This window comes from Aspergillus bombycis (assembly GCF_001792695.1).
Source record: "Aspergillus bombycis strain NRRL26010 chromosome Unknown contig00005, whole genome shotgun sequence".
NCBI lineage: Eukaryota > Fungi > Ascomycota > Eurotiomycetes > Eurotiales > Aspergillaceae > Aspergillus > Aspergillus bombycis.
This window is the reverse complement of record NW_019170007.1, coordinates 61,338-86,939: the sequence shown is the minus strand read 5'-3', so window position 1 is coordinate 86,939 and position 25,602 is coordinate 61,338. Positions and strand designations below refer to the sequence as shown.

The window sequence follows — 25,602 nt, the reverse complement described above, 5'->3', positions numbered from 1 at the left end:
GAGAGATGATCAGATAAGATCATGTCTATATTCAATGTAACCCTAGAGATCCAGAATAGCAGACGCTACAGTTAGTCGAATGCGATGACGTCCCCTTTCGGAAGCTGAGACGATGGCCAGCCATCATGATCGAGCATCGGAAGCATATCTCCCCTTGTCATGCGACTCTTGATGTAATCATAACAAGAGATCAATGTGTTTTGTTCGTAGCGGAAATTGCATATAAAGTTAGGGAGAGCGAAGGGGAAACCCGAAACCAGATCGTGGAATCATCCGGGGCAGAAGCAGCAATCGACACAACTATATTCTTATTCACCATGGGATCTTTCATTACAAGCGACCAATCCAACCAAGGAAACCCCAAAGATGGAATCCCTTGGTACCTTGATACCCTTGAACGTGTCCCTCCATTGGCGCAGCGTGTCTTAGAGGAGTACGCTGGACTGAAGCCGGAAGAGGTCAAAGAACACGTTCTGAAGATTGTATGATCCCCCGAGATCCCGAGAGAGCTGTTTCACTGACTGGCTGTTAAAAGCGCGAGAAAGCCTGGACGTCGTCGCCGTATCCATGCGTTGGACTCTTTCGATTCCTCGACTTCTCTCTTCCTGATTCACCACTATATAGCGAAGTGCTTGACCGAGTCAAACGTGGAGAGAAGCTGTTAGACTTCGGCTGCTGTTTTGGCCATGACATTCGAGCTTTGATCACGGATGGGGCGCCCGCTGAGAACCTCTATGCTGCGGAGCTCAATGCAACCTTTTTGGATCTTGGGTTTGAGCTATTCCGTGACCGGGACACTATCAAGTCTACGTTCTACACGGCGAATATTTTCGATGAGAACGACAAGCTCCGTGACGAGAGATTGGATAGCTTCGACATAATCCACACTGGCTCCTTTCTGCATCTTTTCTCCTGGGACGGCCAGAAGAAAGCGGCCCTTGCCCTCCTGAAGCTTCTTAAAAGGCAGAAGGGATCTCTGATCGTCGGACGTCAACACGGCAGCACAACGGCCAAGGAGGTGCAGAACTATCTCTACAAGCCGACCAAGGAGAACGAGGCCAATGGACGGCTCGCCACCTTCTTTAACCATGATGCAGAGAGTTTCCAACGGCTTTGGGACGAGGTTGGGGAGGCGGCGGGATTGACATTTGAGGTGAGAACTGAATGGGGCACTTGGGGCTCTGCGAATGGGATGGATCCGGCGTACTATAATCTTTGGTCGTGGGAGGACAAGGAGACGCTGCGGTTCAAGTTTTGGGTTCGAGTGATCTAGAGTGCCTTGACCGGGGGTCATCATGGCGCAGGAGAGCAGACGGGGTGAGAGAAATACTGGCAGAAGAAACGGTAGGTAGAATGGTATGAACACTCGGGTTCAATAGCAATGGATGATCTTTCACAAGGCGACCACAGCCGCCATGCGCTGCAGCCCTAGAATCCTAGATCAATGGGAATGTCTCAGTTCGACACTAAACTTTTAGCTTTGCGGGCATTCTAGAACCTGAGAGACCGGCCGTTCCCAAGGCGCGACCCCAAGCCACGATGCTAAAAGAAGAAATAGCTCGTATCAATAACGTGATACCAGGCATGTTGCATCATCCACATATCAGCTCGTAGACTCAATACAGATTTATTCTATTAAGCCAGCCGAATCAAAATATGTGTGTTGCGAAGGCGGAGGTTTGCTCATGTCTCCTGAGGTCTGCATCACTGCGTATATCAGACAATATAGCCCGCCTTCCCTAGTGTACTCGCTTCGCTTCTCCGGCATTTGACACGGAAACCAACCATACGGCTTTGGAGAATCATACAATTCCTTTGTCGGAGTCACCCTAAGATGTCGTCGTATAGCACTAATAAGAAGACGCGCAGGAACCCTTTCACGTTAATACCCCCAGACATGGACATGAACCCATTTCGTCTCGTCTGGGAGGACCTGGGATCTGTTTTGAGCCGTGGTAAATTGTTGTTCTACATTGTGATCCCTCACAGGCCCTCCCGTTCAGGGACACTGGATGAGCTATATCCAGATTATGCCAATATCCGTGACCTAGCCCTCCACGTCGTCCTACTTGTGTTTCAAGCTATTGTCTTCCTCACTTTCGTTGTTTTCTTCTTCACATTCTGGGTATTTCCGGCTGTCCTTCCTGCCGCTGTTCTTCTTCTTGCCTGGGTGGTGACTGCGGCAATTCTCCGAATGCTCAATGGTCCACCAAGCTCGCAATGTTTGGTGGGTATCCCCGAGAACGATGTCTCCCCGGTCAACGATGCGAGTGAGCTGTGGTTTTTCATTAATGGAATCTGCACGGGGTAGGTACCACCTGGTCTGTAATAGTTATCGGAAAGTGAATGACTAAACCTTCTAGACGAACTTGGCATCAATCAAATCTCACTCTCCTAGCAAATATCTTCCGCAGGGAGATAGTTGGCATCCATAATCCAACGTTTGTTCCACTCAGCCTTTTCCGTTCCGGTGCTTGCCTTGTATTGCTTGTGTGCGTCGCTCTAGTAGGTATGACCAGCTAATCGCGTGGGTCCCTAGCAAAGGTCTAGTTCTAGATTTAGTTGAATGCCTCATCCAACGCGACCTGGATTATAAGACACAGGACATTCGCCAAGGACGAGCTCAGCTCCGTGCTGCGCTGCAGGCTCCGCAGACGAAAAAGGTGGTCCTGATAGCCCACTCTCAAGGGGGCATTGTGGCTGCGTCCATAATCGACTGGCTATATGGAGAGCTCACGAGTGAAGAGATGGGCAAGCTAGAAATTTACACTTTTGGCAATGCAGCAAGGCATTTTCGAAACCCAGCAGTCGGTGAAGCCCAGACGGAGGTGGTAAAGTACATTGAGCACTATGCGAACAGCGAGGATTTTGTTGCCAACATTGGAGTCCTACAGTTCACATCAGAGGCAGCAAGGTATTCCAGCAGTGATTTGTTCGCGGGACATGTGTTTAAAAGGGATGGCACTGGCCATCTATTGAACATGCATTATCTGGATGCTATGTTCAGTGATCAGGAGCGGTTCATGGATACCGAGGTCGTTGTCCACGGGCAGTAAGTGTCCAGGTTTGTCATGGCATAGGCTTGCAGTACTGACAGCAGTCGCTAGCGATCTCTCGGATCAGACCCTTTTAAAGCCTATTAAGGAACTCTCAAGGCTTATTCAATACAAAGATGGGAAGTCCCCTTGTGTGGTTTAAGAAGAGCAAGGATATGACAAGCACACCATTGCCAAAGGGCGACTAACAGCTGCAGAAACATGCATTAGCTAAATATATATCCACAGGATATATACAGTGTAAACCAACTTTGTAATATATCATATATCACTCCTTGTTCTTCTACCGCCGATCTGTGAACATGGTGTGATATTATCTGCAGCTCAATCATAATGTGACAAGTGTACAGTGGAGTGGGCATTGAATCGGCTCTACCCCGCCCGTAGCGTAGCCAATTCCCCTACTCATCATTCTGTTCTCATGAATATCATGGAATTCAATGCTATTAAAAAAAAATCGTATATTGTGAATGAAGAAAGATACCCGGACGGTAATTGTTGGTAACTTTGGCTCGTCTCGAAGGACCCTCTCGAAAGTGGATTATTATTATTGCCTATCTACTCGTCACTGAGCTGTGGATTATCATCTGTGCATCTACTCTCGATGGTGCACAAAATACTACCATGCGTCTTATCAACGTGCAGAGCTACAGACTAGAAGCCTTCAATGAGCAAGTGCCTCGATACGCTATACTGTCACATACTTGGGGAAATGATCAGGACGAAGTATCATTTCACGATCTTACTGGGGGGAATGCCGAGTGTGCCAGTGCTAAGCCTTGGCCGATCAAATTCGAGGGGTGCTGCAAACAGGCAGCGAAGGATGGCCTTGATTATGTATGGATCGACACCTGCTGCATTGATAAAACCAATTCAGTGGAACTTGGTGAAGCCATCAACTCCATGTTTCGGTGGTATAAGAAGGCGACAATCTGTTATGCCTATCTTGCCGATGTCACTGTTGGAACTGCTGAGATCAATCACCCGCATGTGGAGTCTGAATTCTCCACTAGTCGTTGGTTTTATAGAGGCTGGACACTACAAGAACTCCTGGCACCTAAGAATCTCGTGTTCTACAATTATAGGTGGACTAGTCTTGGTAGTAAAAGAGACCTAAAGATGTTGCGACTAATCGAGAAGGCAACTGGCATTCCCCGTTTCTTTCTACGAGGGACAAAGGAATTGATAGATGCGAGTATCGCACAACGCATGTCCTGGGCTTCGAGAAGGGAAACAAAGAGAAGGGAAGATATTGCCTACTGTCTTCTTGGGATTTTCGATATTATGATGCCAATGATCTACGGCGAGGGTGATCGCGCATTCATCCGCCTACAAGAAGAACTTATTAAAAAAACCAGAGATGACTCGATTTTTGCATGGGGCCTGGGATCGACGGAACCTGCGTCCGCTGATTCTAACGATATAATCTCTGCGGGCGTATTTGCAACCTCTCCAGCCGATTTTATTAACAGCGGCCATATTCTATCGGGAAAGCGCGGGATCAAGTCTACGGCAATATTAGTGGTTGATGGCGGATGTGTTCGATCAAACCTCCCGCTTTATACAGACTCCGTTGGCCAGCTATTTGGACTGCTTAATTGTGGCCCTGGGTTAAATGGAAGTAATAGGGTGGTGGTGGGAATTCCACTCAGCTATAGCCTATCTGGCGAATACATTCGACCGGAAGGGCGTTGTTCACAATTACTTTCGGTTCCTAACGCTGCCACCTCCGCTCGACAAATTTATATCAAGACGGAGCGCCAACAAAAAACAACTATATTATCCGGTTCTAGCACTTTTTTTGAGATCGAGGATCCTAGTGAAGCTGGTTTAAAGCTGATCGAAGTAGAGCCACAAGAGTGCTGGTCAGAAGAAGAGTCTATTATTGCTATAAGCAGCAATCTTTCCCGAGATACTGTACAGCAATGTTGGATACGATTCCGTCCAGAAGATGAAGGATCCACTGACTTCCTTGTACTACTGGAGCCAGAGATACCGGGATCACCTGTGAAGGCTCAATGTCATATCATGACATCCTCTCAAACTACTCTGCTGAAGGATTTAATTCAGTACTCGAGCAATATAAGACCAACGGCTTTTGGTAAGAATATTGCTAGAGATAACTCGCGGAGTATCCAGGTCACCTTGGATCAAGACACTACAGCCGGGCAAATGATATTTATTCTTAAACTGGCTAAAACAACTACCTTGCCCAGTGTTACTGTGGATGCAACGTTGGAGTTGGGACTCCAGGCGGCAAAGTTTGAGCGTGATAAGGCAGCAAAAGCACAGGATAAGCTTTCCCTAGGAATAGGAGACCCGAATTGGCAAAGAGGAACAGCATATACGCTGGAATCCGTTGAAAAAAGTGTAGCTGGGTGGATTCGAAAATGGCCGGTTAAATTGTTCAAGCAGGGCAATATTTCAGATGGGGCGCCGCCCCAGCGCAGATTAGCACCAAAAGTTGGCATCGGCGCCTTCGTCCTCAACGAAGAGGGCAAATGCCTTTTAGGCAAGAGAAAGTGCAACCCTGGCGCAGGTGAGCCACATTTATACAATACTTCAACTCCGCAGTCATACAACGCACTATCCCCATAGTGCTAGCCTAAGATACAATGCTAACCTTTAATCAGGTACATGGGCTCTACCCGGTGGCCATCTCCAATTCGGCGAAAGTTTCGAGAACTGCGCTGAGCGGGAGGTCCTTGAAAAGACAGGCCTGTCCTTCCGCAATGTGCAATTTCTAACAGCTACCAATAACATCATGGAGTGCGAGGGCATTCATTACATGACAGTTTTTGTGAGCGGGAGTATATGTGGAGAGCCTATAGAGCCTCAGGTGAGTGCCCTCCTCATTCATTTATGTAGGTGGGTTGATGTATGGCTGATACGATTACCTGGCAGTTGATGGAGCCGGAGAAGTGTGACGCCTGGGAATGGGTGGCTTGGGAGGAGATTGTCGCGTTGGCTAATGATGCCATGGCTGGAGAGGATAATGGAAAAGAGAAGCTGTTCTCATCATTGGTGAATCTGGTGGAGCAGCGACCTGGTTTTAGCCCTTGTACGGCTCATAGCGGCCTCGCAACAACTGGTCTTATCGATTTCCGCCGGCAGACATGATAATTATAGACTTATTTAATTTGACTATAAAAGTAGATATTTTAATGCAGGACACTTGGAAATTCATATTAATAAAGCTATATTTATTACTCCAGTAGATATGGTATCTGTCATAGAAGGTCAGTGTGTATATATTTTACTAAGATACTCTGGATATAACATGTTAGAATATAAAATTACTCAACATTTGAATTATCAGACTATTGTCGATTTTCTATAGAAATATAGATTTTTCGGTATTTTGAATAGATTTAAAATATAAGATATGTGGAATTCATGAGGGGTGGTGATGTTATTTTGGTTTGTCTGGGAGAAATCGCAACCGCCCTATAGTCAGTCTCACAGGTTTGAACCCCTTTCTCGAGGCTTCCTATATATGTCCAAGGATAATCATTAGACCGAAGATACCAAAATCTAAGAAGTCCTGGTATCTATAGAAAGGATTTTGGGGGCCAAGACAGTAGGAGGAGGGTAGTTATAAGACTTACAAAAACTTATAAGGGTTCACAGGCCAACAGTAAACAATATTAGTCTTTTGGAATGAGACTGCAAGAATCACGACAACGCAGTTTTTCTGACTGGTAGAAAACTAATTATCGCCTTACATACAATTGATCTTGCTACCAGTTATGTAGCTATGGTTCATAAAAACTACAATGTGACACACTGTAGAGTGCTAAAATCACGAGTATGTGATTTCCATCACTTGAGACAAAAAACTACTAAGAATAGAGAGACCAAAAGAAATATCTCTATCTGGCTTGACTCGTGCGTGAAGTCCATTGACTGTGTATTCTCCCCGCCGAGAAGAACCTGTGAGCCCTAGCTACCTGCCATGGGTCATTTAGACAGCCATAACTAATGCTGGAGCCAACGTCCGTCTTGGTTCTCATAGTAGACTTCATGGCCTTTACTAATATATCACATCTCTGGAGGGCAAATATGACAAGATGTCACCCCTTCTACCCCGACCGCTAGTGTTATTCCACTACACTCGCTCGCAACCAACCTTGTCCATCCCTTCGTCGACCAAGCATCATGCCCTAAGTCACGAGTCTCCCATAATGAGATTCATCTCCTGTCCAATATTTTCCAAAAGCGTCTGGGCCTCAAGTGTCGTCATTGAGTCTACTGCGTAGTCAACCTTCCAATGCAGCTCACCATCTGTTTCGTTGTAGTTGACCTCCAAGTATATATTTTTCTCACAAGGGAGCCAATCACACCGGAACTTGTCAACAGATGTTGCACCGGCCAGCGGCTGTTCAACACTTAAGTAATTCTCAAAACCAATGGGTGACGGGGTGAAAAGAGGATCAGTCGCATCGCGGGTTGAATTGTCCGTGGATTTACTGAAGACTATGTTGAGAAGGACATTGAATTCTAGGTCGTTGCCAAGTTCCTTCATTCTCTGGCGGAGCTGTCGGAGATTGGTCTGATCATGGATAGCACGTTGGCCTAGATCATGCTGTATAGCCTCGAGGGCCCCGACCATAGGGCGGGTAAGGGCATCTGGGATCACAAACGGTAACATATTCACAGTCGGGCCTGCTACACGGTGTATCTCCGGATATTCACTTGAACGCCCGGATTGAAAGAGACCAAACGTAGGATGAGTCACGTCTGCGGTGCGTGCCAAGCTACGACCGACGGCTAGTAAGACAAGACAGGCCACGGAAACGCCAAGCTGGTGACACCGAGCTTCGACAATCTTAAGCTCCTGAGGGTAAATGAGCTGAGATGAGAGGAGTTGTGAGGGGTTCGCGGCGCTGGGGGTGTTTCTTCCCAACACTGTACGCTGGCCAGCCCCGAGTGCCGGCTTCCAGTAAGCATCGGCAAGTGTAGAACCGGCTGTCTGCTGGGCATGATGCACAAAAGCGGGGAAGCTACTATGGGGTGGGAGGGAGTTGCTCAGGTACAAGGCCTCTAGGTCTCCGATCAACATCGGGATCGTCCAGGCGTCGTACAACGCGTGATGTATTGTGAGCAGAAGAGCGTCTGAGTCTTTGTGCTGTACCAGGCAAAGGCGAACCGGAGGCATGAAGAGATCAGACGGACTGCACGCAATATCGCGAGTGAGGCCTTGGATTGTCGATTGGAGATCTCCCGTCGATGGCTGACTCTCCACGCGAAGCCCTCGATTTACCTTGGACGGCTTGCATACCACCTGCACTATTTCTTCTGCAGAAACGGCGGCGAATGATGTTCGAAGAATGCTATGTCGACGCTGGAGAAATAACCAGGCGTGGTCTAATTGCCCCGGGTCCAGTCGGACGCGGCTGGTAAATGCAAATGTGAATTCCCACAGTCGTCGACCACTATCGAGCCAAGAAGATATATAGAACATCTGGCCGCTGAGACAGGGCAAGACGACCTCAACTTCATCTTCCCCTAAAGACAAGGCAGTTAATGCTTGTTGCTTTGCGTCTGCACTGATGGTAGATCTGCCATCAGTGATAGTCTCCGGCAGGACAGAGGGTGTTTTTATCTTGTTGGCGGCAATCATCGCAATTCCTTGGACCGTTCTTCCCTGAAGGATGTCACTGACGGAGAGTTTCAGTCCAGCCCCTCGGCTCTTAGCACTGATATCGATTGCTAAGATAGAGTCCACGCCCAGCGCAAAAATGCTGCTGTCCTCGTGGATCTGATCAATCGGTGTTTGTGTAACCGTTCCGATGATTCGTTTGATGATTCTAGCATGGTTCTCCAGACCTCGAATATCCGTAGGCCGCTTGCCTACATCCTGAATAGAACCAGTAGCCAGAGGTAGAGCCCTGAGCTCAGGAGGAAAGCTCAGCACAGGGGCATCTGGATGGGAAATGATCTTCTCCAAACCAAGAGCTAAAGTCTGTAACCAGGCATCCAGCTCATCGCCATTTGATAGGAGATCGCGGGACGACGCCCGTACCACAAGAAAGTCTGGCCTTTGCTCAAATTCCACATTTAATCGATAATGAGGAGTGTCCGGTGCACGCTCAGCAAGGTATGGCTGAAAAACAGACGCAGTGTCTTGATTCCCTGATTTATTGAAGGTAAAGAGGGTCTCAAACAGCGAGGAAGCCTCACTGTGGCTATCCAGACGCCAGCCCTTCTGGATTAGACTCAGTGGCGCATGCTGATGACTCTGGGCGTCGGCAGAAAAGCGCTGGATGTGACGCAGGACTGAACGGGTACTCTGAAGAATTGGATCGAGTACCAGGCGAAACGGCACTGTGTTGAAAAGTGGACCAATTATCGATCCTGTACCATCGATACCTTGTCCTCGTCCAGAAACTACATGACCGAATATCACATCCCGCTGGCCCATCAGTGTCGCCAAGGACCGACCAAACGCGAGTAGAGCGACAGTCTGCAAGGTAACCTCAAGACAGCGGCATTGATGCTGCAAAGTAGTGACTGGAATCCGCACAGTAGCCTCAGCCGATTGGACACAGGGCTCTATTGCAGCAGTTGGTGGGAGTGGCACTTTGCAATACCGGTAGCCTTTGACAGTATCGGCCCAGAATTTCACAGATGACTCCTCGGTGCTTGTGACTTTGCGTGCTGCAGAGGCAAATGAGTCAACGTGGTTTGACAGGCCTCTATACGCATTATCTACACAGTCAAAAAGCAGTGGCAGAGAAAAGCCATCGTAGAGGCAGTGATGCATAGTCACCACCATCAGCCGTTGGGAGATCCCAGTCAGGATCGTGACTTGCCACGGAGGCCTTTGAAAGCTTTTGATGTCGGGGTACGCTACACGCTGGGAGATTTCTTCAATCGCTTCAGATAGTGATTCGACGGCAGGTTGATGGAACCATTGTACAAGAGAGTGTTGATGAACTGCAGCCTGGAAATCATGACTGGCTTCCTTCCTGTGGAATGTCGTTCGGAGAATATCTGCGAGTCCCACAACCTCTTGCCACGCACTAGCCAACTGTTCAAGATCGACTGAGCCGTCTAAGATGACTGCATGGTGGTGAACATATGCCTTGCCCTCAGAGCTCAGACATTGGCCAATCATTGCGGTCTGCAAAGGCGTGCAGCGGTATGTTTCGACAATCGAGTCGTCTTCATGGAACAAGTCAATGCATATACTGGGATCCGATATGTTCTCCTTCACTGGTGATATGGATGGCACCGCATTAGACTTTTGCAGATAATTATGAAGAGCACCAATCGAGGGATACCGCATAATATCACTAGAAGACGCTTTGAGGCCTTGTTCCTGCAAGCGACGAGCCATACGGATTGTAATAACTGAGTCAACTCCCAAAGCAAGGAAAGAAATATTCTTTGAAATCTGGGATTCAGGAAGGCCGGTAATCTCAGACACGACTTCGCGGAGTTTTGTTTCCCATTCAGTCCAGCGGCTTTCATCCCATTTTGGCTCCTGTCGTTCCTGTGTCTGAGACCTTCCTTCGTTTTCAATGACAACATCTCCATTTGAGATCAACCCTTGGAGAATGATGCACATGACGTCGATCAGCCCTCGAGCGCTATCTTTGAGACAAGAGCCACGGGTGACTCTCAACCGCAAAGTCACTTTGTCTGACTCCGATTCCGCTTTGATTTCTAATGCAAGGGGGTAGTCGGCCGGCATAACGCTATCCATTTCCACCAACATCGCAGTTGCGGGTGATGTTGGGGCAGTTGCTATATAGGAGAACATGGAGTTGAACAATGGGCCAGGGGCTTGCGCGTACCGCTGAATGTCGCGGAGTGCCGTATGCTGATAAGGTAGAGATGCGAGGCTAGCCTGAGTATGGGCCTTGATCAGGTCAACTAGGCTTGACGATCCAGAGGGAAGCCGAAGTCGACTCGGGACAGTAGTTACAAGGGGAATCAGCATTTCTTCGACTGACTCGACCGGTATGCTTCGGCCGTTCATGATCCGACCAAATATCACGTCCGTCTCAACCAAATACCTTGCCAATGATATTCCCCACAGAGTCTCCAAGATAATTGGGGTGGTGGTGGATATTTTGGAAGCAACTTTAGAGATCATGGACAGCTTGAAAGGTAATTCCTCTGTAATTATCTCGTAAGAAGCGTTGGAGGGGCTGTCAGCCTCCACGATACTGGGACGAGCGCCAGTGAGATAGCTAGACCAGAATCGTTCGGCTGCTTCTTGGGGAGGTGTGACGAAATGCCTATAAAGAGGGGTGAGGTCTCTGGTGTGCATGGCTGTCTTCCCAGTGTAATGATGGTGTAGCCGGTCAAGCAAGACACCCATACTGGCACCGTCGAATATGGAATGGTGAATGGACAGCATCAACCACCCCGGGAGGGCATTGTTGCTTGACGAAGCAGCTACAATATGGAGCGGGGCTTCGCTCTCGATATTGCGAACGATCTTGATTGCGACTTCGGTTTGGCGATTGCGGAAATAGACTTGGGCCGCTTCTTCGTCCGCAACAGCAACCTGTTCCCAAGATATCTTTGCCACCCGAGGCTTCAGGACCACTTGAACGACCTTGTCGTCCATGACACGAAAGCATGTGCGCAATATTTCGTTTTCATGTATCAGATCCTCAAATGCTAACCTCAAGTCCCCTAGCACAATGTCGGAACCTATGCGACACATGATATGATTGACATACAGAGGGGTCAGGCTTCCCATGGAACTGGATACAAGACTCTCCTGAAGGGGCAAACATGGCCGGACGACAGCAATAGAGGAGTTTGGGATGTTATTTTGCAATTGTCGGAAGGACTGATCCAGGCACTCCAAGCGCCGCGAAGCTTCAGCTAGCTGGCTTGTCCACAAATACTTACTAGACTGCAGGCCGCCGTCTGCACGAGAAAGTGGCAAAGATGCTAGCTGTGCCAGCGTAGGGTTACCAAGGATATCCGCCGCTGCGCACTGGTAGCCTGCCTCTCGCATCTTCGCAGCGACACTGAGAGAACTGAGACTATCAATCCCTAATTGAAAAATACTGGTTGTCTTCATCACCGTGCTGCGGTCCACTGACACGACCGAGCAAAGGATGTCACGAATCTTCTCTTCGTCTGTCGTCAATGACGTAGAAACAGCATGTAAGTCTGGCTCGGGCGCCCTGGCTGCGGACATTCGCGTCTGCAGGTGGAGGTCCGACGCCGGTATTTTTTCATAAAGGGCCACCAGGCGGCGATTGTCAGCCTTCCCTGAAATCTGGATGGGTATGAAGCTGACGGGGAGCAAAACACTAGGCACCATATAGACGGGCAGTTCTTCACGGCAACGCTCTAGAATTCCCGGCACCCAGGCCTGATATTCAGCCTTTAAAAACGCTGGCTGCGTTTTGAGATCGTCCGGTCGGTCCCTCGACGGGCTTATGAAGGCCACCAACTGAGGACGTTTTGTGATCGGGGAAGGCGTCACCATCGAAGTAACATTGACTGGGCGATCCGCACACCGACGGACGGCGAGGGATACCTCCTCAAGTTCCAGACGCTGGCCACGGACTTTGGCTTGGCTATCTCGTCGGCCCAGGTACTCAATACAGTTATTGGCCATCAAACGTACTATATCCCCAGTACGATACATTCGTTGCCCCCGATAATCTGTAAAGCCTTGCGCATCGGGCCTGCAGTGGTATCCATTCGCGACCAAATCCCCTGTCACGCAGAGTTCTCCTGCCTGACCTCTCTTGACATACTTTGTTGTTTCCGGCTCAAAAACATGAATCGTGATGTTGCCCACGGCGGTCCCAATATTGCGCACTGTAGATGTTGCTGTGACCGTATGGCTAGACATCCCGATTGTGACTTCAGTAGGGCCGTATGCGTTCACCAGCGCAATACGCGGTTTGCCGACGAACCGTTCAATGATCGTTTCCGAGATCTTCTCCCCTCCAACTCCCAGATATCGTAAATCAGGTAACTGCTCAGCGCTCACCCCTGTGTGTTCGAGGAGGGAGGGCACGAACCCGGCATGGGTTATCCTCAATCGTCTGAGAACCTGTAGTAGATTATCCAGAATCATGGTCCGTGGCGCAGTGACCAGGCGAAGCCCATGGCGCCAGCCGAGTACCATCTCGCAGATGTGCACATCAAAGGCCCGACTAGCGTGCGCGAGATAGCCGCCCTTGCCCTGCAATTCCAGCGTGTCTGGAACATCCCGGCAGATATACTCCGACTGGGCTTCAGTGAAGGCGGATAGATTTCCCCGGCTGACGAGGACTCCTTTAGGCATGCCAGTAGATCCAGAGGTGTAGAGAAGGTAACAGTTATCCGTTGGGTTTGCAGTAGTTACCGTTAATTCCTCAGCAGTGTCCAGCTCTTCAAGGAACTGGTGGTCGTTGATGTCGATCACCCGGCAGTCGTCTGGAGGTATGAGACTTGTCGCAGTATCCTTTTCGGCAAATAGTGCAGTAGCACCACTGTCGCTTAGCAAAAACACCTGGCGGGCCTCAGGAAGATCTTCCGCGATGGGAACGTAGCAATTACCGCTTTTCCAGATGGCAAGTACCAGTGCGTACGCTATGAATGAGCGGCCTAGACAAACTGCGATGACTCGATTACACCATCCTTGGTGGGCGAGCCATGTGCAGAGCCGATCAGATGTCTCAGTAAGCTCGCGGTACGTCCATCTCTTGGATAGTACACTATCGTCGCTGATTGCTTCTATGACTTCCAAGGCAACCCAGGTAGGATTCGACGCCGCCCAGTGGTCGACCCAGTGAGACGGCGATAGGTGAGGGGCTTGTCGGAGCTCCTCACTCACCAATGGTGAGTGTGAGGAAAGGAGGTCTTCCGGGAGTGTCTGAGTGAGGTCCTGAAGCGATTCAGTGGGCCGAGCAAGTATCGCCGTCACCAAGGAGTCTATCTGGCGCAATACTAGCTCCAGGTGAGATACATCCATCAGATCCCGTCTAGCGGAAAGAGTGCAAGATGGTATCCCTTGCTGTGAATGTTCAAGGCATAACCCAATAGAGGCCATGGAAAATTCAGATCTTGTATCATCATCTTCGGCCTTTTCGCCGGGTCCCATCGCCTGATGGTACGTGAAGAAGGCATTGTACGGGACCGGCGATGAAGGGCAATTAAGAATTTCCAGAAGGCGGTCTGGGGATATCGTTTGCACTCTGGCTATCCTCGCGATAGAATTATCAATTTGACGGATCAAGTCTTCAGCGGTAGGCTGAGTAACAAAGATTGGGACAGGTACGGCTGTGTCGGGTTGTGTAGGCTCGACGTCCACCGAAACTCTCTCCCCTATCAGCACCTTATCGGATTCGAGATATTCGGCGAGGATATATGCAAACGCTGCACGAACCACTGAAGCTGTTGACTGCAGCTGGAGCCGTTGCGCTAGAGACTCCAGCTCTTCCCAAGTTGTGCCCATGGCAAGACTTTGCGACAGAATGGGAAGAGTCGCTGATGTGACCGTCACGCGTTCGCAAGAGAGAGTTGGAAATTGCCTCTCTGGGATGGTGACAAAGTCTTGTAGTTCCTTGCTCCAGAATTGTGTGCTGTCCCCTTCTCCTTCTATACATTCTAAGTATACCTCTAGCTGCCGAACAATGCTAGTTATATCTGCTCCGCACTGCAGATCTGCTGGATACTTGAACTCTGCCCACGACGATTCAAGATTGACATATAACGCAAATCGGACCTAGTAAGAAGTGGACGAATCATTAGCCAAGGAGCCTGACCCTGGAGGGATGTATGATTCCTACTTACAGAGCTCTCCGGATCAATGTCGATTTCTCCTGCACGCATGATCCAGAGCCCAAACTCCATGGTCCCTGACCTCTCGGTATAGTCCTCCAAGGTGGCCTCGAACGCCTCCCACTGCGGCATGGTATCGTCTGTTGCACATTTTGCTATGACTACACCACGTTTGGCAGTTGATCCTTCGTCGTCCACAGTTATCCAAAAGGCAATGTGATTTTGACCAGTCACCGCCATGATCGCGCGAGTGTAGTTCTGGATCAGGGAATCGATACCGCATTCATGGTGCAGGTGTTTTAACCGGCCGATGTCCAATCGTTTCACACTACGATCAGTAGTCAGGCCATGGACGCAGTCTGTCGGCGGCACTGGAAGTGTAGTAACTGGGAGTTGCATGTGTCGCCAATGTGGTGCTGGTTGCAGATCTGGCAGTGTCTTCATTTCTGGTGCCATCTTGTACTCGTGAAAAAGGGGGGGATTTCTGACTGTCACCAAGGACTGTGTACTGGCTTGCTGTTACAAGATATCAAAGATGAGGGCTACTAAGTCCCCTGCGTGATGCTCTCTACCACTCGACCCTCCGTCGCCATCCCTCACCACTACACAGTCTTACTTCCGAATTAGGCGCCGAAACTGGTGATCCCCACCTATTGCATATCGTCACCCCCTCGTTCCTGCGGCCATTGGTAAGAGGAGCCACCGCGGGCAAGAGACCAAATGAAGAACGAACAGTATCTGCCGCTTTCGGTTGGTAGAGGGTGTGTTCTTCATACTCTGGGGGCGAATGATGCTGGAATTTGGACCCTGATGGCTGGGCGTATTGATGGTAATTTTCAAAATCCCGGGAAAGATAGAAACTTACACGTTAAACAGGGTCTGTAACGCAGTAGGAATATGGATTCTGTCCGAGACATGGAATCTTGGCAGCCCCGAGCACTTGCGATATTTTCCGGTAGCGCCGTCAACTCAGCCTAATGCCACCTCCAGTCAGTCCCATCGAGCGGAGCATCCAATTCGGCTTGTGCTTGCCATTTCGTCGAACCGTCTTGACGCAACTCACTACACATTCTACGTAGTCCACTGTTCTCAACCACCCCAATGGCAAAGCCACCAAACGGCTATATACCTAAGTAGGTCTAAACGCCACTCTCTTGGATGACCCTGTAGTTCCGACGGCAAAACGAACAGTTTATCTATCGTGCTTGATTTCCCTTGACGTGGGCGCTGGTAGTTTCAAGTAGAGGTTTCCGAAGTGCAGGAACTCATCGGGGCATACAACAGGGTTAGCAATCAGCCGAACAATTCCAGACATAGGCTAATTGTCTTGCTATCGGATCCACGCTAACGTGGAAAGATTCTCCATCAACAGAACTGCTCACGTTCACAGGAACCGCTAGATTCTTGATCCCACGTTACATCGCTGCGGCACTAGTGGCGGGCATGATACCGAGTGGAGCTTGGGACACATCAGATTACCATTGATTCTTGCCCGTTATCTCACCGGGATATATTCTGGCGGAATGTAGTATAGTTGCCAAGGATTTGTATTAGCTACGAGATATCAGATTAGATTGATAAGGGATGCTGGTCCACTCCTTGCTATCTGATATGATACACTGATTGGCGGCCCCGGCCGCCGCAGCAAGGGGCCCTGGTCCCTGGACCCTAAGTTAGTCGGGCCTATGGGCCCCAGTGATGTCCACTTCCCGTCCAGGTCTGGTTATGATCCCGGTATTACATGTATGTTTCGCTTGGTCACGCAGCTATCATACGATGTATGAGTAGTATTGCACTAGGTCAGGCTCTGGTACGTACCCATCGTCAGCCATTGGCTGCTGGGATACCCGGAACCGTAGCCTTCGAAGCATTTGCGATGGAGTTCACGGCCCACTCATACCTTCTGTGCGCCGAGAGGGCTTATATGGACTAGGCTGGGTCGTAGTGTGGGTTGGCAGGTTGTTGACACATCCATATGCGCAGAGTCTCCTATTCCCGCGTGAATTGGGGGTGATATCAATTCGCGTGTTGGGTAGCATAAGCTGGCATTGCCCCACTATTACTAACAGAGGATATCTCCCTGTGCTGGTAATTTTCAATCTCTTGCTTTCATCACAACTACCTAGTCTTGTGTTTTTGGTCGGCCGGATTTTGATGTCGCGTGGTTGCAGTGCCGGACCACGCCGATGAAAATTTTTCTCGCCCTGTTATCGTAGCGCTCAACTCTAGTGCGCAACTAGTAGTCACTGGCACAGTCGTAGCCGGATCATACCTGTGCCTCCCTTGTGCATACATATTGCTGCCGTACGGCTGAATCATTGCTTTCACGTAAACCTATTGGCGCCTTCTTTCTCATAGAGGTCGATTTTCAGGTGTCGACACCGGAACCCATCATGATGAACCTGCCTTCGCTCAATCATACGCAGCTCGCCCCGGATGCATCTCCGGACCAGGTGACCACGGCATCTGCAGCAGATCCCGAGAAGCCCAGTCTCCCGAGCCCAGATGCGAAGGAGCTGCAAGAAAGGACGGCCGACCTTGCGGACAGTGAAGCGACTGGTGTCAAGAAGGCCGAAGCGGCAGCACTTGTTTGGAGCAAAACTGCTCTGTGGGGAATATATGCCTGGTATGGACGCCCCAAGCTTCCATCGGGCGATATCTGGAGTAAAGGGGCTAACAACCGCCGGTGCACTTTAGGATTTGGGTCTGCTTCTTCATGCTAGCATTACATTCGGCAATTGGTACCAATGTGCTTGTTAATGCGTACGCCAATTTCAAGACAGCCCCTGAAATCTCAACCGCTGCCATCCTAGCCACAGTTGTCGGTGGTGTGATGAAGCTCCCTATTGCAAAGATACTGAATATCTGGGGTCGAGCGGAAGGGATGCTGGTATTTACCGGTCTTTTCCTGTTGGGTATCATCGTGCTCGCATCTTGTACCGGGCCGAGTGGCTACGCTGCGGGCTACGTGATGTACTGGGTTGGATACAATGCAATTTACCTGATTCTCGATGTCTTCCTTGCCGATACCTCAGGTCTGCGGAACCGGGCATTTGCCTTTGCCTTCTCGAATACACCGTTTATTTGCACCTCGTTTACAGGCCCTTTGGCCGCCCAGTCGTTCTTGAGCATGACTACCTGGCGCTGGGCGTACGGCGCATTTGCGATTATCTTTCCCTTTGTCCTCCTGCCTCTCGCACTCGTTTTCAAATTCTACGAACGAAAGGCGCAAAAGATGGGCCTATATCAGAAAACACACAGCGATCGTACCTGGATGCAATCGATTAAGTATTATATTCATGAGTTTGACGGTTAGTAAGCCCTCCTGCCATCTGCACACCTTCCTACCATGCTAATTTGTTTCTTGATGCTAGTAATCGGTGCCGCCTTGTTGATGGCAACGTTTATCCTGCTTCTCCTCCCCTTTAGCCTCACCACCTACGGACGCGCCCAATACAAGTCGGCCACATTTATCGCTATGCTAGTTATTGGATTCTTCCTCTTCTTTGCCTTTGTTGCGTGGGAGCGGTTCTTCGCTCGCAAGCAGTTCATCCGATACGACCTGCTCAAGCAGCGGACGGTTCTCGGTGCTTGTATACTTTCCGCGCTACTCAATCTTGGCTACATGGCCTGGGATCTCTACTTCCTCAATTTCTGCATGGTGGTCTACAACCTCAGCGTCTCGAACGCAGGATATATGAACCAGATATATAACGTGGGGTCCTGCTTCTGGGCCCCCTTGTTTGGTATTTATATCCGCCAAACGCGACACTTCAAAAATGCGTGTCTCTTCTTCGGCCTCCCCTTGATGCTACTTGGCTCCGGACTGATGATCCATTTCCGCGGGGAGCACGATAACATAGGTTATATTGTCATGTGCCAGATTTTCATCGCATTTGCCGGCGGCATGTTAGTTATTGGCCAGGACATGGCAGTCATGAGCGCCGCCGATCACGACGGTGTCCCGATGATGCTGTCGATCTTAGGGCTTTTTGCCAGCTTAGGTGGCGCGGCGGGTAGCGCCATCGCGTCGGCCGTTTACACCAACGTCTTTCCCAAGAGACTCCAGGACGGATTACCCCTGGACGCTAAGGGTGACTGGGTTGACATCTATCTCGGCGGCTATATCACGCAGATGGAGTATCCCATGGGGTCCGAAGTGCGCACTGCCATCAACAATGCGTGGGGCGACAGCCAGAAGTACAGCTGCATTGCCACTACCGCCGTCATTGCCTTGGGCTTCCCGTGTATTGCCGTGTGGAAGAATCTCAATGTGGACCAGAAGCAGAATAAGGGTGTCATGCTTTAGGGTGGGACGGGATGTGGGACGCGCAGGCTGTGTGAAAGGGGAGATGAGGCCATGTCTTCCTCTCCAGACTTGTGGTGGGTGTGCGTGCCTATAGTTTACATCCCTTGCGATCGAGACAAGCGCTACTTCTGTCATTGATCTTTTGTTTCTGGGTTAGATCGCCTCTTAACCCTTATGCGGCGTCTGAATACATTGCCACCTGTCTATAATCCTAATTCTACCTAGCTACAATAAGTACTTGTGATTGTATTCTATGATTGTATAAACCATTGACAATAATGTCTCCTGATATCTATATGATTAATCTACCTAATAGCTCCTCGGACATCAGACATCAAGCGACTGATGCAACACACTCTCGCGATACATTTCACTGCGCTCAATCAGCTCCGTATGAGTCCCACGGTCCACACACCGACCACCCTGGATAAGGAAAATCCGGTCCGCGCGATAGATGGTCCGCAAACGGTGTGCAATCGCAATAACAGTCGTCTTGCCCATGAATCCCGACAAGGCGTCTTGAATCTTGCCTTCCGACTCACCGTCCAGGGCACTCGTGGATTCATCGAGCAGTAAGAGGCGGGGCTTGCGGATCAAGGCCCTGGCGATCGAGAGACGCTGCCGCTGCCCTCCGGAGAACTGCTTCCCGGCATGGGTGCAGATCGTCTCGTATCCGAGAGGTAGCTCCGCGATGACCTCGTGGATGTGCGCCAGCTTACACGCCTCCTCGATCTCGGCCTGTGTTGGCGTATGCCCCGGTCTTGCCCCCAGGCCAATATTGAATGCCACTGTTCCCTCAAACAGCACATTCTCTTGAGGAACGATAGCAATGTCGTCCCGAAAGTTAGTCGACAGGACACGGGTCACATCCTGGCCGTTGATGACAATCGATCCCGCAGAGGGGTAGTAGAAACGCTCTAACATAGCAAAGATAGTGGATTTACCGGAGCCACTCGGCCCAACGAGTGCGTAGAATCGCCCTGGCTCAAACGTGACGCTCAAGCCCTTGAGGATGGGGATATCCGGTGAGGTAGGGTATGAGAACTCCACGTCCCGGAGCTCTGCACCCACGGGCATTTGGCTAGTTCCGGAGGACACGGATTCGGAACGCTCGTTCGCCTCGATGTCCGCATCCGACTTGCCCGGTCCAGGTATCAGGGCCCCATGGACGTCGCCACCGCCGAATTCCCGTTCGTTGGAGTGTGTGCTCACGAGGTCAACGATCCGCGACGCCGCCTTCCCTGCCTTCGACAGATCTGGGGCTAAGGCTAACATCTGGCCGCATGACTGCGTGCTGAACAGTAACGCCGGCAACACGATGAAGAACTGCGACTGGGAGTAGAGTCCCGAGGCAATCTGTTTAGAGCCCCACCAATACGCAAGGGCGCTGATGAGGTTGCTCACACTAAATGCCGCTGCCAACCAGAAGTTGCCCCATGTAATCGCCTTCATGGTCCTTTGGTATGGCCCCTGGATGGAGAATAGGAACTCCCGGTAGAGCTGTTTCTCCAGCGAGTATCCAGCAACGAGACGCAAGTTCCCCAGCGCTTCAACTGTGATCTCCGTGGCCCGCGAGAATGCCTTCTTGTGCCGTTCGGCAAATTGACTCTGCACTCGCAGTTTCATCACCCCAGCAAATAGGAGGACTGGTATTGTGGGCACCAGCACGATGGAGATTTTCCATGCCACGATGAACGAGATGATTATCCCTGCAAAGAGATTGACAGTGGTCGCGAGGAGAAGTCCAATAGTGGTGCCAGTTAGGCCACTAATAGCCGACGCGTCTCCTGTGATATATGCGATCAATGTTCCCGGACTTCGTCCCCCGGTACTATGCCATGTCAAGCTCTGGCTGAGAAGTGATCGAAGGGAGGCTACGCGGACCCGATACAACGTCTGGTCTGCAGCCCATCCATACGCGCATCCGCCAATAATGTTTGCAAAAAGCTCGATTAGCCCCACGATGAAAAACATGAGACCAAACAAGTTTCCGCTGTGTCGGATGTTGGATGTACCCTTGCATGGGCTAAGTCCTCCGACAGTATTCCCAAAGAGAATTGCGTTTGCACTGTAGCTCCCGCCGATAATTACTGACATGCCCAGCCCTAGGATGATAAGTAGAAGATTGGGGCGAATGAATGAGAAGTATATTCTCGTGGTGAGGCGCTTTGATCGAGTCGGAATGTCGTCTTCGGGTGCGTGCGCGGTATTAGATTCCCTCTTGGCTTCACCTGATGGCTCATCCGTTGTCAAGTTGAGTTCCTGCTTCTCCTGCAGGACAGCCTTCTCGTCAATAGTTGGCTCCAGTGTTTCGGAGCCAGCAAGGGTGTTAGCACGGCTGGCCAACGCCTTCGCGCCATCAGCCTCTGCATTGTCGATTCTCTGTAACCCAATCATCTTTGCATACATGCCACCACTATCCAGTAGTTGCTGGGGAGAGCCATGTTCAACCACGCGGCCTTTCTCGATGACCACAACCTGGTCGGCATCCTTAACGGCTGCTAACCGGTGCGCGATAGAGACGATCGTGGTGGTTCCAGCTACCTTCAGCAGGGCGGCTTGAATCAACTGTTCGCTCATTGAATCGAGTGCCGCGGTTGCCTCATCCAGGATGAGCAGCTTGGGCTCACGAACAAGAGCTGTGGCGAGGGCAATGCGTTGCCGTTGGCCACCACTGAGCTGGCCACCCGCGGTGCCCACACCAGTTGCTATCCCGAATTGCAGTGTTTCGATGAACGAAAGAGCATTGGCTTTGTCCGCTGCCGCCTTCGCGCGTCTGAAAATCTCGGAGATTCTGGGGTCACAGTTCCTGAGGGCTTCCTCTTCCATGCACCCTGATTGAATCTCAGTCACGACGCCGGCGAGACTCATATCCAGGATCACCTCGGCCAGGTCTTCATGCTCGACTGACCCGACCAGGCCATATGCGATATTCTCGACTATTGAGCGATCCAAGGGCTGCGACTCTTGCTGGACAAAACCCATTTGCCCTCTGAGATTGGCCACATTGACGTGCTGAATGTCCTGAGTGCCAATACAGATACTTCCTGCAGACGGGTCGTAGAATCGTTCCAAGAGGGCTACGATAGTGGATTTGCCGCCTCCGGATGGACCAACAATAGCAGTGTGCTGCCTAGGCGGAATCGAGAAAGTAACACCCTGCAAGACGGGATTCTCTGACCGAGCCGGATATGTAAAGTGCACATCGTTGAACTTGATCTCTTCCTCCCGAAGGTCGGCACTCTTCTCCCCCGTATCGGAGGTGCCGTCGATAGTGGAGGGGCGGTTGATCACTTTTAACAGGCGTTCGGACGCACTTGCTGCGGCACTGAAGACATGCATATAGGGGGAGACCTGGCTCAGGATGAATGACGCTGTTTCGCGGTAGTTAGTAACTGAGAAGTGGGAGACACTCTGTCGAGTCGGTAGATAGCTTACCATCGATGAGAATAAATATCACGGTATAAACCGCGCCCACGGAGACACCGGAGTTGCGGCCGTCGATTGAGTCCGCTATCAAATGTGCTCCTTTCCAGTAGGCTAGTGCATTAGATGAGTAGACCACAAAGAAGAGGGTGCCCATCTGGGCTGCATGCACCGCCGCCTTTTTTAACGCATCCTTCTGTGAGTTCGACAGGTGCGAGGAAAAGAGATCCTCCAGACGTTGGTGCGCATTGAAGGCATGCACAATCTTGAGATGGGACAGACTGGACGATGCGATGGAGGTGGCCAGGTCGATGTGTTTGCCCACGCGGCTCCCATACCGCGAGGTGAGGTGGCCGCCAACGAGAGCCATCGCAAAGAAACATGGCACGATGGCGATGAGGATGCCCGCGATGACGGGGACTTTTATAAACGCCACGATATACGCCGTAACGAAGTACGACACGGTCGCCATATAGATACCTACTTTCTCGGACGTTCCGGACTGTACCGTCTCAATATCACTGACCAGCCGGGAGATGACCTGACCAGAAGGCAAACTGTCGTGAAATGCTGCCTCCTGGCGGACCAGGCTTCGGAAGTATGCCTTGCGATAGCGACGAGCCAGCCGCTCGCTGACGAGTGCCCAGCATGCCGCGTAAATGTAGATGCTGACAAAATTGAAGATTGTAATGTAGATTAGGTACAGGACTTTTGTTCGAACGGAGGAGGGATTGTACTGCGTTGCGGAACAGGCGACCGTATTAAGCTCATTGATCAGTTGACCCAGCACGATACCAAGCAATGGCTCCGGAACCCCTGCGGCAATGGCAAAAAAGGTTCCCACGACCATGAGCAGTATATCAAGTGCAGTGTAGTTCAGCGAGAACAACAGGCGGATGAAGGTGAACAAGGTCTTGATATCCTTGCCCTTAGGGACGGACTTCGAGACATGTTCGATCTATACTCTGTCAGTCATGGCCAGTGACGGCCTGGCGAGATGGTAGATGGTTCATACCACTGCTCGTCCTCGTCCTTTCTTTTCTGGGATGCCTCCTGGCTGATTGCCATTCGAAGCCTCAGATGCCGACATCTTGGACAAGCACAATCTCGATACGTGCAATTGACCACAGCCAAGGGGAATCGGCGAAGAGCTACCGTGGTGTCTGTCTCTTTGAGTGATCCCTGTTTAGTGTTGGCCTGGGGTCCGTTCCAGTCCCCTAACCCGACCTGGCTTCCCGTCCGGTGAAAATCCTGTCTCTGCAGGGTTGCCAGGTATTACGCGAGAGTATCCATCGTCGTCACAGTCCTGCATACTTCTACACGGTAGTATCCCCTCTATTCCCCTCGGACTGCCATGTGCGTGATCATCTTAACCCTATCAGATGATCTGATAACCGTAAAGGTGACATTTAAATTTCCATAGCGTTGGGTAAAATACACTAGTTGAATCCGTCCCGGGACCGCAGGACCCGCCGAGAGGTATGCAACTTTCACCCGGTCCTTGTTTTTGCAAAACCCCGAAATGGCTGGTGGTGATTTGAGCCATGCAGAAAGGAAGGCTCTGTAAAATTATTACCTAACCTATGTAGATGCTTGCAGATCGATCCTTACGGAGTAACTAGTATGACAATGACATTTCTCTATGGGATTAATTTAACCAATTCTCCACAAATCAGACCCCCGAAAATCGCAAAAGTCCTACTGTCTCACCTGGCTCGGGAGAAGTCCGAAAGCCGATATTCGCGCTGAACCGCCCTCGTAGGGTCGAAATCGAATAGGACACACATTTCCGCGGCGCAAGTACTGCACGTAAATATGTATGTAGAAACTGCTGTCATGGACCTCTAGCAAGGCTGGCTAAATGAAGCTCGAGCGTCATGCAAATGGGCACTGTAGTCTGTCAAGTACGGTGGACTAAATCGAGCTAACGGACAATGTCAGATAGTACCAACTTTATCAATACTTACGTACTATTATATTGATCTATTATATCTATTTATTAGGTCTCACCCTAGATTCTAATCAATGATATATTCTCAATTAGTTCTAGAATTCTGGATTACCGACTGGTCCGGTCCCGAGATATTGACTGTTTTTAAGAGTATCTTAGGAAGGTGTCAGTACTAGATTTTTCGAGATGCTAGCCAGTGTTAGATAATTAACCGTTAGGGGCACCAGTACCAGACAGTTAGAGATATCAGTACTGGATTTTTAAGGGCTCCGATACTATATGTCTAAAGTACTCTCAGGACTAAAACTTCTAGTGCTCTGTATATTCTAGAGATAAATGAGATAGCGAGTCCTCTAGGGGCCCTATACTAAAGCCCTAGTCCCGGGAGGAGTAGTGAGGTTTAGGACGGTAAAACACCAAATCTTTAGAAGATATATGATAGCTATGGCTTTACATAAAATATTAAGATTTCTGTCCGTAAGCTCGATTTAGTCCGCTGTAGGCCGTGGAGTATAACTCCTGTGGCGGTATATTATTGGCTAGTTTAATAGCAACATTTGGGCCGGCACTACCTGTAGAAAGATACTTGGATTTAAAAGCAACGAGACTACATCCTATATTGTTAAAATACATCGAACTAATTGTCTCAAAGCGCTAGCTTTATATATCAAGCCCGTATCTATTCTATTGCACTGCTATATACGAACCATCACTTACAATGTTGCTACGCCTCCCAATCGAGTTGCGTTTAAAAGTATACGTTCTCGTACTTGGGGCATGTCCATGTCGCAATCCGCACGCCTTTTACACCCCCAGACATCAGATAGCCCTAAACCTTCTCCTCGTGAGCCGCCACATCTACACGGAAGCCCGTGTTCTGGGTCTTCAACTTCACAGATTCGACTTCCACAAGTGGTGTGGGACTGGCGTTCATGCCTGTCGCATTTTTCTTCGGCGTCTGCATCGATGGCAGCTGTGCGCAATTCGAAGACTGACTTTACGGGCCGTGGAGAGCATTCTGGTCCACGGATATGGCGGTGGTCAGTCCCACTCGGAATGGCTTGAGATCTGCGCAATACTGGCGGCTGCGGTCGGGCCTCATGGCGCTG

General features: G+C 50.2%; 6 protein-coding genes across 6 annotated transcripts; 4 read left to right on the top strand and 2 right to left on the bottom strand.

Moving 5' to 3' along the window:
• Window positions 1-317: 317 nt before the first annotated feature.
• On the top strand, window positions 318-1,273 carry ABOM_001261 (uncharacterized protein; the record flags this gene model as incomplete). Its single annotated transcript, XM_022528391.1, has 2 exons — window positions 318-482; window positions 536-1,273. The coding sequence occupies 2 exons, from the start codon at window positions 318-320 to the stop codon at window positions 1,271-1,273; spliced, it is 903 nt and encodes a 300-aa protein (XP_022393750.1).
• A 383-nt stretch (window positions 1,274-1,656) lies between these two features.
• On the top strand, window positions 1,657-3,198 carry ABOM_001260 (uncharacterized protein; the record flags this gene model as incomplete). Its single annotated transcript, XM_022528390.1, has 5 exons — window positions 1,657-1,677; window positions 1,730-2,307; window positions 2,364-2,441; window positions 2,510-3,052; window positions 3,108-3,198. 5 exons carry the CDS (start codon window positions 1,657-1,659, stop codon window positions 3,196-3,198), a joined length of 1,311 nt encoding a protein of 436 aa, XP_022393721.1.
• Window positions 3,199-3,680: 482 nt separating this feature from the next.
• ABOM_001259 (uncharacterized protein) lies at window positions 3,681-6,176 on the top strand (the record flags this gene model as incomplete). The annotated part of the gene is made up of 3 exons (XM_022528389.1): window positions 3,681-5,595; window positions 5,690-5,895; window positions 5,961-6,176. The coding sequence occupies 3 exons, from the start codon at window positions 3,681-3,683 to the stop codon at window positions 6,174-6,176; spliced, it is 2,337 nt and encodes a 778-aa protein (XP_022393846.1).
• A 1,048-nt stretch (window positions 6,177-7,224) lies between these two features.
• Window positions 7,225-15,263, bottom strand: ABOM_001258 (nonribosomal peptide synthase; the record flags this gene model as incomplete). Its single annotated transcript, XM_022528388.1, has 2 exons — window positions 7,225-14,751; window positions 14,820-15,263. The coding sequence occupies 2 exons, from the start codon at window positions 15,261-15,263 to the stop codon at window positions 7,225-7,227; spliced, it is 7,971 nt and encodes a 2,656-aa protein (XP_022393845.1).
• Window positions 15,264-17,200: 1,937 nt separating this feature from the next.
• Window positions 17,201-19,116, top strand: ABOM_001257 (putative siderochrome-iron transporter; the record flags this gene model as incomplete). Its single annotated transcript, XM_022528387.1, has 3 exons — window positions 17,201-17,433; window positions 17,505-18,118; window positions 18,182-19,116. 3 exons carry the CDS (start codon window positions 17,201-17,203, stop codon window positions 19,114-19,116), a joined length of 1,782 nt encoding a protein of 593 aa, XP_022393837.1.
• Window positions 19,117-19,443: 327 nt separating this feature from the next.
• ABOM_001256 (ABC transporter ATP-binding protein) lies at window positions 19,444-23,632 on the bottom strand (the record flags this gene model as incomplete). The annotated part of the gene is made up of 3 exons (XM_022528386.1): window positions 19,444-22,490; window positions 22,555-23,500; window positions 23,558-23,632. 3 exons carry the CDS (start codon window positions 23,630-23,632, stop codon window positions 19,444-19,446), a joined length of 4,068 nt encoding a protein of 1,355 aa, XP_022393838.1.
• Window positions 23,633-25,602: the final 1,970 nt, after the last annotated feature.